General features: G+C 47.3%; 1 protein-coding gene across 5 annotated transcripts in view; it reads left to right on the top strand.

Moving 5' to 3' along the window:
• TMEM45B (transmembrane protein 45B) overlaps positions 1–18769 on the top strand; it is a 251561-nt gene that overhangs the window by 199327 nt on the left and 33465 nt on the right. For all 5 annotated transcript variants that reach the window (XM_069614151.1, XM_069614154.1, XM_069614153.1 and 2 more), the window contains exons 3-4: positions 4667–4879; positions 8662–8846. In XM_069614151.1, coding sequence (XP_069470252.1) covers positions 4667–4879; positions 8662–8846 — 398 coding nt within the window. The remainder of the gene's footprint in view (positions 1–4666; positions 4880–8661; positions 8847–18769) is intronic.

Here is an 18769-nt window from a genome sequence, read left to right as displayed (position 1 = left end):
GTGACATGTTTACGTCCCTCCAATTAGAAAATCTAAATAAATCACTGGCTGTCGCTGCTCCAGCTGATTACCAGGAGGGAGCCTAGATTGCTTAGACTCTTAGACGGAGCACTTTATTTTGGGGTTTTGGTCTGAATTTAAGGAGAACGTTCTCTTGGTCTGAAATCCTTCCTTTGGATTTGCTTATGTTGTCTCTTAAGAAGTATTACTATTTGTTACCCCTTGTTTGCTTGTTGGACGGGGGACCAGGAGAAATCCATCCAATGCCCTCTTTTATTCCGGAGGCACAAGAAGACACCCCTCTGAACTGTTCCTTTGACCCCGACTTCAGGCCGATGAAGCCCACACTCTTCTTCACATGACAATTCCTTTCTACCAGCAAAGTGGTCAATAAACTCGAATTCCCATAAGCTGGAGGACTGTAACATCCCCAGATGTTTTGGGCTACAAATACCATCATCGCTAGACAGCATAGTCCATGGTTAGGCCCCATAGGGATCATAGTCTGAAACATATTTCTAGCCATAGGTTGCAGACCCCTGCCATTAGTACAAGAAAGGTAATCGCCACTCTTTAACAATGAGCTGCCCAGTGTTATCTACTAATTCCATGAAGTAGCTCCTTGGCCGAACTCAAGACTCTGAAATGTAGTCCCATAAGTACTTGTCTTCTCTTTTGAATATGCAACTTTACCCTTTTTAAGGGTTCGTGAAATAGCCAGTATCTAATTATGATGGCTCACAAGCTCCTCTAGCTGAATAGAGAACATTGAAATGTCTTCAAGGAGGTTATTGATGTACTGCACCCCTTTTTTTTAACATGGAAAGCATATTTAGAATTAAGACGTTCATGATGCCAAACCGAGCGTCGGTCTCTTACGGTTTTCAGGCATCACAGATGCAGCAATTGTAAACCACTGCGGATGCAAGGCCACCTGGTGATCAGCAGACACACTGAAATCAAGAACATTGTTGCATATCTCAAAGTACTTACCTTTTCACTAATTTTTGGCAAATTATGGTTATCCACCTATACATTGCTCTTTAAACATCTTCTGTTCATAAGCATGCTACTAAGGATGTTGCCATCGCCTTTGCACACTAGCACAATTGGTGATAACCGCTCCAATGTCTTAGCATCCTCAATGACCCCTTTACCCCCTGGCTATAGCATTATTTCCTCCTGTTATTCCTGTAAAGTAACTAGAACCTCCTTCCCCTTGTGCTTGAGCCTCTTGCCTCTGGAGTGTGATGTATGAACACCACCAGTTTTCCCAGAGTTCAATCAATGCTTTGGGTGCATGCATAAGACCTTCCCTGTAGGAGCCGATAGGCATTTCCAATGCTTTGTTCTCTTGAGAAGATTTTACAAAGAGTGTGTTGACGTCACATGAAACAATGGGCCTTACCTTTATTCAAGGTATACTGAATCCCTGTGCAACACTCTTTAAACTGTGTTTTTATCGCACAGGAACAAAGCACATACATTCCTGAGTTAATCATCTCCTCACTGACCCGTCTCCCCACCCAATACCATGCTTGTGCTCCCCACAGCCCCAACCACCTCCCTTAGAACACTCCTCTTCTATGAGTGAAAGTCAGAGAAGCCATTTTATTTGAGCAGGCAAACATTAAGATGACCTTTAAAAATGACAACGAAGGCTGTAGCGTGTATGATTGAGATCTTTGATTTAGAGAATGTGGTCATTTTTCATTAAGCATTGTGAGGGCAACACACATAGCTCCCTGATTCCGGGAATTCAAAGTGTAATGTTCAAAGTCCTCTTGTTTTCTCAAACGCTCGTGCTCAGGTTCCCACTCTGCATCAGGGAGAGGCAGTTTATGAAAGGGAAAGGGTGGCCTGTGCGGCTCAGCAGGGCATATGAATTCAGGAAGAGAGGATCTTAGAAAATGTGATCTACAATATTGATTACAACCCAGTGGGTGTTAATGAGCAACGTTGTGATGTCAATGTATGTTGGAAAGGGGGAGAGTTCACGTACATGCCTAACTGCCATTCAAGATTGGTGTGCCGCCAATTATCTTTTTCTGAATGCCAGCAAGACGGAGATCCTCCTCATCGGCACACCTTCACCATCCTTTCCCCTCACTCTCTGGCTGGCCTCCCTTAGCCCTCCTCCTACCCCCACCTACGAGGCTAAGATACTCGGGGTCATCTTTGACTCCACACTTTCCTTCTCTGCCCACATCTCTGATGTCTCTAAAAAGTCAAACTTCCTACTGCACCTCCTCAGAGGTACTCTTCCCTTTCCTCTCCTTCCCCCAGAAGCTCACTGTCTCCCAAGCTCTGGTTCTCTCCAGGTTGGACTATTGTAACAGCCTCTTTCTAAATCTACCTGCCTTTACTCTCCGCCCTCTGCAACTAATCCAGAACAGGACTGCGAGACTTGTCCTTGGCCTCAAGCCCTGGGATCGTATCGCTCAGCTCTGAAATCTAACCATTGGCTCCCAGTGGATGCAAGGATTGAATTCATAACCCTCTGCATTGACCACAAGGCTTTCTGGGGCCTGGGTCCAAAATACCTTCAGCTATCCCTCCGCAAATACTTCCCCTCTCGAGCGCTTCACTCGTCTACCTCGAACTCCCTCAGGGTCAGTCGTTTTTCTAAGAAACGAGCTGGGGGTAGATCTGTCTTCAGCTCGGGCCTCTCTCTGGAACAGCCTCCCTGCCACTCTAAAACGTGAGGAGAACCATCTCTGGTTCTGGAAGCACCTCAAGACCTTCCTCCTTTCTTCTGCCTTCGCTCCCCCTCTCCCCTGCTGATCTGAACTCTCTTGGCACCGTGCACCTGGGCACCCTCTGTCCTCTGAGCCCAGGTACCTGCTCATCCAACCACCCTCTTGCACTGCCTCCGGGCCACCCCTTACACTGGGGTCTGTATCTGTACCCCTACAGCCATCCTCCTTTTCTTCCTGCACTTATCAGTACCACCCTGCCTGCTGCCTTAAACCTAGCACTTGCCAATTGCTGGCTGCACTACCACTGTTTTTGCCTTTAGTATTTAATTATTATTATTTATCTGTTTCTCCTTTTCTTCGCACTTTACATTTCTCCCCCGTTCCATGCACTTTCCCCCTTTTTCCCTCCCCCATGCAATTGCACGTTCTCAATGTCACTGGGCCTAGTAAGATCCTTGTTTTGTTCTCCCCTCTTCCCCTCCCTTGCCTTGTCGCGCTCTGAAACACTTGTGTACGAGCGCAATAGAAATAAAATATCAATATCAATCGACATCAATACATATAACCTTTGAAATCCTTTTGTGAAATTGACATCTTGTTATTGGACAAAAACTTTGTTCTTCACTTTCAATGAACCCCAATCTGTTTCATTGGAGAACTGGACTGCTTCCACAACGAACTGGCCCGTGCTGAAGTGCTTAAATGCTTAAGAGTTCCCAAGCGGTATTCACAATGGGAGAAAATCGAGAGGCATCCCAGCACACTTGTGACTATTGACTACACGTGTGTTGTGGACATTTATTTCGACTGCCCCTAGCAGTCCAATCTGATGACCTTTCTCGCCCCTCATCCTGCTTCACCAGGTTTTGGGCCTCAGAAACGATTGTAGGAACTTGCTGTGCCTAGTAGTTATGTTGACTTATACCGCGCACTGCTACCACCCAGGGGCAGTCTGCTATACCGTGCTTGCTCTCTTTGCCCACTGTTGGGTGCATGATTTCTGGGTTTGCTAGTGCCACCCTAGCTATTGCTGAGCACAGCGTCACCAGAAGCAACCTAAATGAAGACAGGGAAGATTTTATTTTCTTCTTTTTTTAAATTTAAGAAGCCATTAGGAAAAAAAATGTGATTTTTAATTTTGCTAGAATTGTAAACTGGCTCATTGTTAAAATGTTGTCATGTTAATTTTGAATAATCACTCTATACGTAAATTGCACAACAAATTATCAAAACCTAAAATGCAAATATTTTCTGTTTGTCCATCTTGAAATGTTAGCCTCTCTGGTACCATCCCATTCTACTCTTTCTAAATATTCTTACGAGGAATGGGTGGGGACGAACTGCAACAATGAGGGTTCCTGGCTGCTTTTTGGAACACAAGAATGACTACACATCTAATAGGACAAATCGTCATTTCATCAAAGATTTGTGTGGTTGAATTCCTAAGTAGATCATGCACATTGGGCTTGGTGCTCATTTCATTTTTCACAAAACTCGCCCTAACATTAAAGTGCGTGGAACCATGTGCCTTCTTCTCTGATCCAGGTAGGTTCACGATTTGGATGAGAAGATAAAACGGCTGCAACATCTTTGGCTCCATTGGGGTCTGAGGTTCCCATTTCTGGAGATATTGTTTCCTCTTCTTTCGTGGAAGAGGCTGGTTTGGGGGGGAGCTAAAAGGGGGAAGACAGGTATCTGGGTAAGGATGCTTCTGTGCATTCTCTGTCCTCCAAGCACAGACCTCCTTCAAGAATGTATATATATTTTGATTCAACTGAGGTTTATAGCACCACGTTCATCTAACAATTGTGAGCTCACAAAAAAACAGTGCATTTGATTATAACTCAGCAATGGTTGTTTACTTTTTAGTCTTTGTAGATGTATTGCATTCCTGACTTGAGAGGGGCTGATGGACGTGGTCCACCATTGTGTGCTTTGCTAATCCTCTTTTGTGTGCTATTGTGTAGGGATCTTGGCCGAGCAGTTTGTGCCTGATGGACCACACATGCACCTGTACAACCGTGAGAGCAAGGAGTGGGTGAAGCTCATGAACTGGCAGCACTCCACCATGTACTTGTTCTTCTTCATCTCCGGGGTCGTGGACATCCTGGTCTATTCTCCGCTCAAAGTACCCAAGGGTCTGGACCGCCTGGCCCTGAGCCTAGCAGTGTTTGTGGAAGGTAAGTACTGCTGGCCACCCAAAGCAGAGACGATGGGCGAAGCACAGCAATGGGCACAGGCCTGCACAAGTCACCTAGTTGGTTTAATGTGCTGTGCTTATCTGGGGTCCCTTATGAGGCGAGAAACGAGGAGTTTAATTGAATGGGGGGGAGGGGGACGTTAACATGGAAGACACTTCTCAATAAGGTCGTCATTGCATTCTCCAGTTGCCTCAATAAGGTCGTCATTGCATTCTCCAGTTGCCTCAATAAGGTCGTCATTGCATTCTCCAGTTGCCTCAATAAGGTCGTCATTGCATTCTCCAGTTGCCTCAATAAGGTCGTCATTGCATTCTCCAGTTGCCTCAATAAGGTCGTCATTGCATTCTCCAGTTGCCTAAATAGAGTAAGTAAATAAGAGGACGAAGGGACACTATTTTCTTTTTTACCCTTGTGAGCCACCCAACCTAGACATCCCGAAAGTACTGCTTGAAAGGCCTCCATTAGAAATTCCACGTTTCTCAAACTTTTTGCAAAGTTAATTTTAACATTTGGTTCTGATGCAGGCCGAATGCATTCTATCAAATTCAGTTTGGGATTTTCTAGAAATTGTTTCAGCGCTCATTTTCTATCCGTGATGTGGACGGCGGCGCTAGTCGGTGCTGGACTGCCCCAGGGCAGGACAAAGACTGATATGTTTGGAATATTTCTTCTCTGTGAAAGATAGTGAGATACAGACTCTGGGTAAGTCTCTCATAACCAGGACTAATGTCTGGCAGAGAGACTCCCAGGACCCACCTTGTCAATTTAGAGTTTAGGCAGTTACACGCTTTGAGTATGTTAGCATTGCTACAGACATACATAATACAACATATACAATGGCAGTCATTAGTATCGTCTTCATCAGGCAAGAGGTAGGCATTTATCACAATAGTACGCAACTTGTTTATTAGGGTGGAGATGTTACTGTGGTCGAGTCCTCATCAGTCTCTTTATTAAGGTAGCTGTAGAAGGCAGTCCAAACATTCCTGGCGCGAGACTGTGCAGGTACAGATGCAATGCGTTCCTCTTCACATGATTGTGTCCAGGTGAGGGTTGAGAGCCACATTTTGAAAGTAGGAGGGGAGGGGCGTTTCCAACACTGCAGTATACATTTCTTGGCCACCATGCTCCCCACATTCAGAAATCTAGCCATTTTCTTAATCTCATCGCCTCTCCAGATACCAAACAATAATGCCAGCAGGCCTGGGCCAATTACCGTACCCACAATTTCAGAGAGTGCATCAAGAACATCCCCCCCCAGAATGCGTTCAGTGCAGAGCACGACCAGAACATGTGCGCATGGTCTACGTTCTCGGCCCGGCATCTCGGGTAGGCCTGTATGCAGTCACGGGAGATCTTGTAGAGTCTATGTGGGGTGTAGTACACTCTATTCAATATTTTATGCTGCATGCATCGATATCTGGAATTTAGGGAAACCTTACTTGTGTGGGAACACATCCTCCTCCACAAGTCATCTGCGATATCCAGACCAAGTTCGTCGGCCCAGGCACAACAAGATCTGGGGGCCATATCTTGGAGCCTGGTTAGCAGGATTTTATATAGAGAGGAGACTATTCTGCGACTGTTGCTGGAGTTGGCAATGTATTGTACCTCAGGGGTATCTGGGGGTTCCTCTGGGATTGATGACCACATGCCAAGGACTGTGGCTCGGAGTCTGTAATACTGTAACATTTCCAGAGCCGAGCCTGTATGGCCGGGGGCACCATGTCTGTGGGGTAATAAACTTCCCCTCTGGGAATAGATCTGTCAACGCGTGGTACCTCAGGCCTGCCAAGAGTTGAGAGAGGTGTTTGTGGTGAGTAGGTTCCAGCCCGGGGAAGCACCATATGGGGAGCCATTTATAGTAAGGGTGTGGAGTGGATGTGAGGTCAAGAAGGCGTCTCCACGCCGCTAGAGTGGACGCAATGATGTCAGCCGGGGAGACAATTGGGTATTTATGTTGAAGGATCAGGGTCATAGTGTTGACCGCAGCCGTGGCCAGTTTTTCCAGCTTGACATGGGGGGTGGGGGGCGTGGCAGTGGGATATTTATACCAGTATGCAGCAAATCGAGCTTGGGCCGCTACCCAGTATAGGGACAAGTCGGGACCCGCTAATCCCCCCCTCTCTCGTAGGGCAAGGCCATATGTTGCCATTTCTTTCGAACCGCCCCTGCATGCCACAGGAATTGAGAGCCCATTGCATGTAATTCCTCAAAATATTTCTGCCCCGGCCAAATGGGTACATTTCCGAAAATGTATAGCAGTTTGGGGACAAGGACCATCTTAATCAACTGGAGTCTACCGGCCAAAGACAGCGGCAGGGCATGCCACTTGGTCAGTTTAGATTCAAAGTATTTCGCACCGGCGGTGTAATTATTAGTGATCAAGGCGGGTCTAGATAGCGCTACCTGGACCCCCAGGTATTTGATACCGTCAGGTGACCAGTGAAGGAGGTATTCACAAGTCAGCCGTTGGGTTGCGCTGGTGAGGGGGAATATCTTGGATTTCGTATAATTGATGGTGAAGCCAGAGAAGGTGCCTACTTTGATTATGTCTCTCAATATGGGGTCAAGATGAGTAGATAGGTCTTTGATATACAATAGGACATCATCCGCATACAGCAATATTATATCAGGGGGATCGGCAAGACATATGCCCCTTCAGGAATGTCGTGCCCTGACGTAGTCTGCCATCGACTCAATGACCAGTGCAAAGAGGATAGGGGAAAAGGGACAACCCTGGCGCGTACCCCTCTGTAACTCAAAGGAATGCGAGGTCAAGGAGTTGACCAAGACTCTGGCGGTGGGGCAAGTGTATAGTGTCTTAATGTATTGGATCATTCTTGGGCCAATCCCCATTTTCTCCGGGACGGTCCACATATATTGCCACAAGACCATATCAAAGGCTTTCTGTGCGTCCAGCGTGACCGCAACTGCCTCAACCCCCTGGTCTATTCTTGACAGGACATTGAAGAGGCTTCTAGTATTAAGGGTCGTCGAGCGACCAGATCCAAAACCACTTTGGTCCTCGTGGACGAGGTACTGCATAATAGGGAGGAATCTGTTGCCGAGGGTCTTGGCAAGTATATTCGTGTCTAGGTGCATAAGCAAGAGGGGCCTATAGGGCCCGCATTAGTCGCTAGGCTTACCAGGTTTGAGAGGAACTGTTATAATTGCCTCGTGCATTGAAGCGGGGCGGATGGACTCGCGGAGTGCCTCGGACCAGACCTCTAGAAATCTGGGTGCTAGTATGGCGACATGTTCTTGATAGAATTCCGAAGTCTGTCTGGGCCTGGGCCTTGCCTCGAGGGAGCTCAGTTATGGCTTTGACTCTCTCGGGTTATGGGGCCATCTAGTTGCTCCTTTTAGGTTTATATTTCTGATATACTGCTTCAATGAATTGTGATGTTGGAGTTTTGCATTTAGTGAATTTCTTCATTTATTGTAACCTTGACACACTACGTTGTGCCTTTTTTTAATTGTTAACTCAACTCACATTTTTATCTTGCATTGTTGATTAACTGTTTATCATTATATTCTGTATTTATTCATGACAAAGCTTAATAAAAATTGCTTAACTAAAAAAATATATTTTGCGCATTCAAATGTGGCCTGTTTTCCTCCAAGTGGCTGTTCATTTAGTTGTTGTATGTTTCTGCACGAAGGGAGGTGGGGGGAGGGGGGCTATTAAGGAGTGCACCTGCTAAGAAGACTATTTCCTCCCTTGGCTGATGTGTTCAACATTTCCCCTCTTTATCTAGGGTTCCTCTTCTATTTTCACATCCACAACCGGCCAGCACTGGACCAACACATCCACTCCCTGCTCCTCTTTGCAGTGTTTGGTGGGGCCGTCACAATCTTTATGGAGATTTTCCTGAGGGACAACATTGTGCTGGAACTCTTTCGCGCCAGTTTGGCCATTCTACAAGGGACCTGGTTTTATCAGGTGAGTTCAGGTAAAGCCAGTACCCTAGCTCAGCGGGTTGAGTGCTCGCGGCTCAGGTGTGTGTGAGATCTGCAGGTCGCAGGTTTGAATCTTAGCATGGCCAACTCTGCTTATCATTCTTCAGATGTAGATCATGTAGAACCAACTTTGAGTAGTGTAAGGAGATCATGGTGGCAACAGTAAAGACACACAAGTGATCCCAGTTCAAGGGTGTTTATTAAACTGTATAAATGAGTGAGAAAAATGCCTAATCTAAACATAAATCTAAGATGGGAGCAAGCTACGACCATCAAATAATAATAAGGCGTCTTTTCAATAAAAAGGGCCTATACTAAAAAAAAAAAACGATTGCCAATGCTTACCGCTAAGTTACAAAATAGTGTAGGATAATGTTCACCAGAAAAGAAAGGTGTTCAAAAAATTATAAGTAAGGATGGGATAACTGGGTTTGCCTTCCCCATGTTTTTTAGCACGGGACAAGGCGTGACTCTCGAGCACAGCACACTCCTGGGCTTCTCCAGCACAGGGTTACAGTTCGTTTCACAAATATCAGGGCCTTATGTGGCCAAGTCTCTTTTACATCAAGTCTCTTGCCACAGAGGGCCCAATGTACTATAAACAACAAACAAAAAGTTCCTTTCAGTAATCCTCCCGTAGGGCGATTCCCCTTCACCCATGGATCCCCCTCAACTGGGCTCCGAACCTTTTGCAACATTGGCCTCCCTCAGTAAGGTTCACTATAGCCTTTCTTTCAAGATATAAGCACCTTGTAACATTCAAGAGTCTCCATACCTTTTTAAACAACCATTCATTGTGGACATCCCTCAGCCGGGTTCACGCTTGTCGACACAATGTTTACGGGGTGTTATGTTTTGCTTACATTCGTGGGCATCCCTCAGTCGGGGGTAACATTTGCCCGTTTAACACAGTTCCTTTAGTTGCAACACCTTGCGGGATTCACTTCCCTTAGCTTCTCCCAGCCCCAGGTCAGGCTTTCTCTTAGCCCCCAGTCAGGCTTCACACATTCATCGTTCGCAGAGCGTTTACCTCATTCCGGCACAAACGCCACAATGTCAAAACTTTGTTAACGGGTTCATGACTTTCAATTGTACAAGGGATTTTGGCTCAACCCTTGTATGACCACCTAAACTCTATTGCCTGGCCTTTCCTACGTCCGCCTGTTACTATAATATTCACGAGAAAAGGGAAGACAGGCCAAAGACCTTCGAATGGACGCCCATGTGGCACCGGACCATTCTGCAGCTGGTCTTTCCCATGGGCTTTAAAAGGTTCACTAGCACACAAGTTCTTTTGCAACCTTCTCTCAACACCGTCCTTTTTTTATAATTGGTTCTCCGTCCGACTCACCAGCTGTGCTGCTCTCCTTGTGTCTTGTCTCTGGAGTCAAGGATGGTACCATTGTAGCAAGCGCACCTCCCCGCCTTGGTTATCAGTGTGGGAGGGTCCTGTGCACCATAGATATCTGTTACGCCACACGTCAGCTGTAGTTCCTGGTCTTATGATAGGTTTCACAGACGCTTTGTGGGCTTGGGTCAAAAAGGGCAAAGGCTCGTCATTCGTCCTCCTTGCTGTCTTTCTTATCTGTTTGAACTGCTTTCCTGGAATAGCTGGCTCCTCGTGCGGTTGCCCTTGCTCAAAATGTGCTCTTGTGCTCTGCCTTTTATCCCTGTGGGTAAAGGAAAGGGCTGTCAGGTGTGTGTAGTTGTCAATTGCCTTACTCAGCCTGACCCTTGTGTTTGGACAAGTCAAGTAAACGGCTCTGGTCTTAGTCCGTTGTCTTTCACTGTGTAAGAAAGTGTTCATGTCGGAAAGGGGGGGAAGCCCTTTTAAGTATCCTACGGGGTAGGATGGGAAAAAGGTGTTCCAAGCAAAGGGGTACCGCGTCTCACCCATCGGTGTCCCACTTCCACTCCCCGAAGACCCCTCCATCCAGGTGATCCTCCCCCACTGGTACACCCGCAGGAACTGGATCCAATAGTGCTGGCTGTGTCCTGGCCACCTGGATGACAGATCTCCGGGGACTAGAGGGTGAGACCCCTTCAGGGTTCTCACAGTAGGGGATAGGAATTGTATAGATACGTTTTATGTACAGTACTTTGGAAAAATCACATGGATTTAGCAGAAGCTTGTCTCTGCCCATTCCATTTAAAAAAAAAAAGCTCAGGGTCCTCTGTCGCAGAAGTGTCTGGCGCTCAATTCAGAGACACTGGCTTCTAAGACTAGTAGTGCTTTGTAGAGGAGCAGATGAATGCCTCTCCAGGAAGTCCCGCCCCCATACCTGTATGTTGGAAGCCTGAGATTGTGCCATGCTTGACACCAGCAGTTGTGACCATACCACAGCGAATATTCAAAAGAAGGTACTCACTGAGAAAGCCCTACCAAATGTATTCCCCAAACAGACGACAATCTGAGGGAGGAATTCCCCTTAGTAATATGAAAAAGAGGTGTTGGTGACGTCACGATAGACAAGCGTGTCTCCCTGAGAATATTGGCTGAAGAGAATTCTAAGAGACCTTATAGAAACTGATGACGAAGTTAAGAATCGAGTTAACTTTCATATGCGAAAAGAAGATTGTACGTGTGTTACGCACTGCAGAAAATTCAAGCAGTTCAATAACTGTACAGATGTTGTAACGCAAGTAGACTAAGTGATCAGAGAAGCTGGCTATATGTAGCTAATAGACTGCAGGCGAAGCCACCATTGTATAGAAACTGGTCATCGGTGTCATGAATTTAGTAAGCCGGGACCCATGGAGAGGAAAAGCCGAGAACTGTGGCGCATCAAATAATTAGCTGAGATTGTGCAAACAAATTGCGAGGCTGTCTGGCCTGGTACCAAAGCTGAAGCAGCCAAGGCTGGTTATCTATTCTTGAAGGCAATGAACGTAAGAAGCTGAATCATCCATTGTTAAGGTGCAAAGAAAGAACACCACGCGTGCCAAGTTTTATTCATTTAAGACATTTAAATGCTACAAAATGGACCAAATCGTGGTCTCCTGTCACGTGAGCCAAAGATGGAAATAGAGTTGAGTGTGGAGTTCTAGAATAACGATAGTGCGTGCTTGCACTCCCTTATATTCCCAGAGACAAGAATACTCTGCAAGACCAAGTTAAAAGACAATCTTCATGGCAGAAGGCATGGGTGATGAGAGATGATGGGCTAATTAGGTAGGAAGATAAAGTCAAGCCCACCTCCTGGCACCTGGGTCTGAGCTTACGTGCTGCTAAGTGAACCGAATGTTCCAGACATGGCACGAGCGTGCCAACCAATTCTAGAGGGCCGTATGACAAAGGGCCTTATAGTTTGAAGACCATTGACCTACTGTGTACTTAATAGTGTTGAAGATGACATGTTTTAGAGGTCGGCATGAGTTGTCCACCTGACAGTAGACATCCAATCACAATCCCACCCCTTATAGAAAGTATACTTCGATATTCTCCTTGAGCCTATCACAACCCCTCATAGGTTTTTCTCATTTGCCACGTAGTATGATGTCATGTATGACGAATTTCTAGTATGCATTAGGTGAAATGTACTGAGAGCTCGAGCGAATGTCCGTTGTAACTCCCTGTTTTAGACAATTGATATTAAAACAGTAAAAATAGCCATCTTCCAGAGTTGGTTTGATTATTTGGTGTCAGAGTTATTCTGCATCCCAATCCATTGCATGCATGTTATCCAAAGGGCCTTACGCTCAGCTTGTAGGCAAAGGGTTGTCAAACCAATTTCATAAATATCTTCAGGGTTAGAAGGAAGGAAGTACCGAGTATGCAGGCTTAATAGGGGTGTTTAATTGTGTTTTTCAAAATCCTGGAATTACTTGATTTCTGTCAATTCCATCACAAAACATACTGTAAAAGGGAATACGTATTGGTGTGTGTTCCTATAACTCCTTCTCGGGGTTCTGGGGCTGAATGTTGGGGACTTTGTAAATGTCAACATTATTTCATAGGAACATAGTCCCCGGGTTAGCTTTCTTGCATGCTTTGATGTTTTGAAGTGTTGGCGGGTTCCCTTTTCTTAATTTCGTGAAATCTATAATCCACGGAATGTTTTCATGCGATTTAACCACAGATCAGCATTGCATAGAAATCCGCATTTCCAGTGGCCGACCCCTTTAGATTTAGGGTACAAAGCAATCATCCGTAGCAACAAGCAATTTTCAGAGGCTTCAAATGTCTACCTCGCAGAATCAATTGACACCCAGTTTAAAAACTTTTAAAAAGCTTATTCTGAGGTTTTTCCAATTTGCAGGAAAGGAGGTTGAGTGGGGTAAAGTTGAAAGCATGGGAGGGACCAACGCAAAGTGAGCTTTGCAAGTGATTCCCCAAGATATCCTCTAAGCTTGTTGAACAAAACTAAGGTTCATTATTCATTGGGGTGTGTGTCTATAGACTACAACCTGCTGGAGGGTCTCTTTTGCTTGACCGCAACTGCTCTCCCCCTATTAATCCCTATTAGAAGTTCCATATTGGTAGACCCCACGTGGTCGACATATGCAACTGCACAACCCCTCCCAAAAATGAATCCCTACACCCTCCCTTATACCTTTTTCCCTCCTCCACGCCTCCCCAGCCCCCCACCCCAATATCCGCTCTGTTCTCTTCTTTTCAGGTGGGTCCCTCCTGTTACCTACCTTTCCCACCACCCCCATTGCTCGACCAGGACTCGGTCACCCACTACCCAAGTGCTGGATCAAGTACTTGCCCTATATACTCGCCTGTTTGCCGTCACACCTGTCACGCCAACCCCCTCTTGCAAGCACACCTCCTTCAACCCATCCCAGCCCCACCGTCGCCTTGTAGGTTGGGGGCGTCTCTGCTCGTCATTAATTGGTCGGTCGATCAGTTGGACCGGTCGAAAGGGGCAACCACTTAATGACGAGCAGTTGTAGTATCGAGCAGTAGACCCAGTACCGTTCTCTCTCTCTCCGAACATTGTCATGCGTGTATATATCCTTTTATGTGAGACCTCTCCTGCTTCTAAGCACGATGACAATAGCCGAAACTCATTTGGGAGTAAAAAAGAAGACCGCCATCACCTCTCGTTCGCGATACCAAAGGAACCGACTGCATGGACGGGTGTCCTGGGAGCAGAGGAGGATTCAATTGGATAATGAAAAAAGGAAAATGAATTAAATGTGAAAATAGGAAGGGAAGAAAAAAGCAATTGGGAGGGAGAAGATATTAGGAAGGTGTTACACAGGCAGACAAAGCTGCATTACTCTAACAGGAGTGAAAATAGGGGATCATGTTGAGGTGGAAGACACCCGTATATTTTGAAGAACAAATACCCTGGAGTTGGATTCAGTATGTGACCTCATGCCTCTATATGGCCAGGAAACTCCAGGGTGACTCGCAATGACCGTCCCACATCGAGTAAGGGTGCTTTATCACGTATATAATGCTCTTACTGTGACATTACAACTGCCCCGTTCATTATCCTCCTCCAACTGCTGACCGCAAGCAAGGGTCACAATTCACGCACATGCACAGGTGCCTAAACCTGCAAACGGTTACCAAAAAACAAAATACTGTATTTCTAAATGCTGCAATGTCCCGGTTTTGCCTGTTTGTTAAATGAGAACACCAGTTGCCATGTTGGTATTACATGGACTCTTGTAGTTCACATGAATGTTCCAAGTCACTGTAGTCCGTCCAGGGCCGCTGCCAGACCGGCTGTAGTCCAGGGCCGCTGCCAGACCGGCTGTAGTCCAGGGCCGCTGCCAGTCTGCCTGTAGTCCAGGGCCGCTGCCAGTCTGCCTGTAGTCCAGGGCCGCTGCCAGACCGGCTGTAGTCCAGGGCCGCTGCCAGACCGGCTGTAGTCCAGGGCCGCTGCCAGACCGGCTGTAGTCCAGGGCCGCTGCCAGACCGGCTGTAGTCCAGGGCCGCTGCCAAGCCGGCTCTAGTCCAGGGACGCTGCCAGACCGGCTCTAGTCCAGGGCCGTTCGAAGCGGCGCCATAGTCCAGGGCCATTGCAGACCACTGTAGAGTGCTCCTTTGTATATATGTTTTGTGTGTGGAACCGGGGCTATAATGCTATGTATGGTCTATCTAACTTTCTATTTCTGACTCCGCCCATTCTGTTTCAGCCCCATAGCAGCAGCTACAACATACAGTGATTGGCCGGGAGGATAGCTCGGGGGCAACAGGTTTGTCTTGGAAGCAAGGCAATGCAGAGCAACACCGGTTCGAATCCCGGTCCAACGCTTAGAGTGTGGTCTCTCGTATTAAGCGCATTATAAAAGATTAATAGGTTATCAGGCCTGCTCTTGACTGCTTACAAAAAATCTATATTTGGGTGGAGCTCGTTAATGATTTGGCACCTTGGGTGGTTTGAACATCTCTCATGGCAGAGGAAGGCTAAGGGGGAGGGGGGGACCTAAAACCGGGGATGCAGACCAGTAGGGTGTTAACACTGCATTTTTAAGTGCATCTCTCTTGAAACCGCACAGAAATCTATAAGGAAACAAGTGTCCAAACGCCAGCCTACGTAACTACAAGACTCGCAGGTTCAGGTTGAATGGGCTCCTCCAAGAGCCAGATCATTGAGAGGCTCGACACTACACTGGCACGCCCCAGCCTACTGGCACATCATCCCAATCAGTCTGGACCAATCCAATGCTCCTGCAGTTCAGAAAGTAACTCAAGACCCTAGTCTTCAGGGAATACCCAGGGGTTCCCTTTGACCCGATACTCCTAGGTATATACCACCCATGTAGTATGGGCTATCAAACTACTACAGCCTCAAGAATGACACGGAGCCAATGCTGCAGTGAACCATCTTTATTCACTCCCTGACACCAACTGCCGTTTCCTTCCCCGGCCCCCTCCTTTTCCCTTTCTCTCCCGCTCCTTCTCTGTTGCCGCTCTTAAAGGGGTAGTGTCCCTTTATTCATGTACAACACCTCCCCCGTACTTAACATGAGAGTCCAGTTACATCTGTTCGATGAGCCTCACTGGCTTCTTTATTGTCCTAGGGGTCTCCCTGGTGATTCTCGGCTTTCACCGGTCAATTCCACTGGGGGTTCTGTTTCTTCTTCCTCGCTGGTGTTCTCGTCGGGTGTTTCTTGTGTTTCATGTTCCTCCAGATATAACTCCCTGAGGAATGAGGAGTTGTGGGTAATGTCTCCTAGTTCTCCGGTTTCTGTGATCATGGGCCTCTTGATGGCTGTGATTGTTCGTGGCTCTGGGCTGTATCGAGTGTCCGTTTTCTTGCGTTGTGTTTGTCGCACCAGGACTGTTTGCTCGATCTCTAGTCGTTGTTCTTTCGCTCTCCTTTTTGTGTCAGCCCATTGCTTGGCCTTCCTCTTCCTCTCGGTGTCTCGTTCTCTGACGGTTAGGTCTTCTTCAGGTGTGTGGTCCTTCCATCTGGGAATGCGTGTTCTGGGTTGATCTCTCACCATGAGTTCAGCTGGTGGCCTGTCATTTGACGACAGGTGCAAGATTTTTTTAGTGACCTCATGTGCCCGGGTGTCAACTTTGTCCAGTAGGGGGTGTCTGGATGGATAGTCCGCTGGGTCTGCGTCTCCTCCTGGTTTGTGGACAATAGTATAATCGTCCTCTTGCAGTCTTATTCCCCCTCGTTCTATGCGGGGTGGCATTTTCATTTTGGTGTTCCCACAGGTTGGTGTTAGGGCTTTGTCATATTGCTCTTGATCCCTTCCAGGTATTGAGATGTCGTTGAGAAGAAGAAGTTGGATTTCTTTTGATACCTGTTCTTGGAGGTGGAAACCCACTTTCCGTGGGTGTTGTGGAACTGGCCTGACGTTTTTGTCTATATGTAGATTGATGCATGGCCCTTTTAGCATCCCTACCCCTTCGAACAGTTTGGGGAAAGTGTTCTTGAGTTCTCTTTTTGCCAGTAGTCTGTCTATGATTGCCCTGACGGGTTCGCATGGTAGTGGTAGTCCTTCAATGACCTCCGACTGGTCATAGTGTAGGTCAATCAGGGCAAGTGCGTTAGCTGTCCTGTAACTGAGAAGGCAGCGGCCAATAGCTGGGCTTCTTATCACATGTATCGTGGCGGTTGCTGTGATGCCTCTGTGTCGTAGGTCGCATTGAAATTTCCCTTTTGATGTCATGGGTTGGGTTGCTCCCCATTGGAAGATGTGTGTCCTAGACTCTTGGATGGGGTATGTTGAAGCTATTTCACGATAGATGTCTTCATTCATGACGTTGACCGTCGCTCCTGTATCAACAATAAATCTGTTTTGGGTTCTTCCCATCTGAATTGTTACTCTGGGAGCCGCGGTGTCCTCCTCCTCTACGCTGAGAAGGCATACATACTCTCGGTCGTAGCCGTCCTGTAGGTATGGAGGCTGTTCGTTTCCACTTGGTGGATAGTGTGGTGGGGGGTAAGGGTATGGCTCCCTGTCACGTTCCCGGTTGTCTGGTGCTTCCACTCTGCGGGTGTCTTCGCGTTCCAGTTCCCGCATGAAGTCATCCTGATAGGCATCGTATAATTCGTGGTCTTTCCTGTCTGGTTCGATCTGAAGTCCTTCCAAGGCTCTCACTGTGTTTGGGCGTTGATATGATGGCGCGAGAGGTGCATTCCTGTCCACATGGTGATGCTGTTCTTTATGTGCGTCCATCGTGCGAGGGGCAGATTGTGGGCGTGCTGATCCTCCTTCCGGTAGTAGTTCTTTGCACATCACTTGGAAGTGGTTCTCCATTCCGCATCTCATGCATCGTTGCCCAATGGCGGGGCACGGTCCTCTGTGTGGATATTCGAATCCGCAGCGATAGCATTGGCGGTCACCCTGTGCTCGTTGTGTCGGGTACCTCTGGTTGGTCCTTGGTTGGGTGTTTGGCTGGCGGGCGTAGGGATGTATTGCGGCTATGGTTTCTCCCTTTTTTGGGTTCTCAATGGCTGCTGCTTGAATGTCCACTCTTTCGTATACCCTGGCTAGGTCTAGCACCTCTTTTAGGGATAGGGGTTTCTTGAGGAGGTGCTTCCGGAACATCGAGGATGCACACCCTTCTATGATGCGTAATCTAATGGCTTCTTCGTCATTAAAGTTAGCAAAGTCACATTTGGATATTTTCCTCTGAAGACGTATTACGAACTCCCCTATTGATTCGTGAGGTAGCTGGCCACATTGGTTGAAAGTGTACCTTTCATAGTCCCGGTTGGGTGAGATGACCAGTTTTTCGTGAATGGCTTGCAGGAGTCTTGCATATGTGGTGCGATCTTGTGGAGGGATCGTGCGTATAATATTTTTGATTTCTCTCCCTGCGACATTTGCAAATATGCTCAGTATGTTGGGAGGTTCTTGTGTGCCGATGGCACCCACGAAGTCGTCAAATTCCTCCATCCATTCTTCCCATCTCTGCCCCTGGTCATGGTGTGGGTTTAGCGTGAACGGGGCAGGTCTCCTCATTAGGCTTGCGTGAGAGGAGGGAGCTCCTGGTGGTGGTGGTGGTGCATTAGGGTCTGCCGCGTCTGCAGATGACATGGCGGTATCCTGTGTGTAGCGTGGAGTGCTGCGTCGCGGATGCTCGGGGTGCTCTGGTAGGCTTTTGCACCGTGGTTCTCTTGAACTGCTGCGGTGTATGTTCGTCCACTGGGGCACGTTGTTCACCCTCTGCTTTTTGTGTGACAATGTCACCTTCGGGTTCTTGCAAAATTTTGTTTTCCAGGTGTTTCCACCGATGTCACGTAGGTGGGAGACTCGGGGTTCCCCTTTGCAAATGTTACCTTTGGGTGTGTCTGCTGGTGTGTCACGTGGGTGGGAAACTCGGGGTTCCCTTTTGCAGGTGTCACCTTCGGGTGATTTCACTGGTTCCCTGATGTGTCACGTGGGTGGGAGACTCGGGGTTCCCTTTGCAGGTGTCACCTTCGGGTGATTTTGCAAAATTTTGTTTTCCAGGTGTTTCCACCGATGTCACGTAGGTGGGAG

Source organism: Ambystoma mexicanum, chromosome 9, assembly GCF_040938575.1.
Source record: "Ambystoma mexicanum isolate Mex_15411 chromosome 9, UKY_AmexF1_1, whole genome shotgun sequence".
NCBI classification, from domain to species: domain Eukaryota; kingdom Metazoa; phylum Chordata; class Amphibia; order Caudata; family Ambystomatidae; genus Ambystoma; species Ambystoma mexicanum.
The sequence above is the reverse complement of the archived record's forward strand: the minus strand, read 5'-3'. Positions and strand labels throughout refer to the sequence as shown.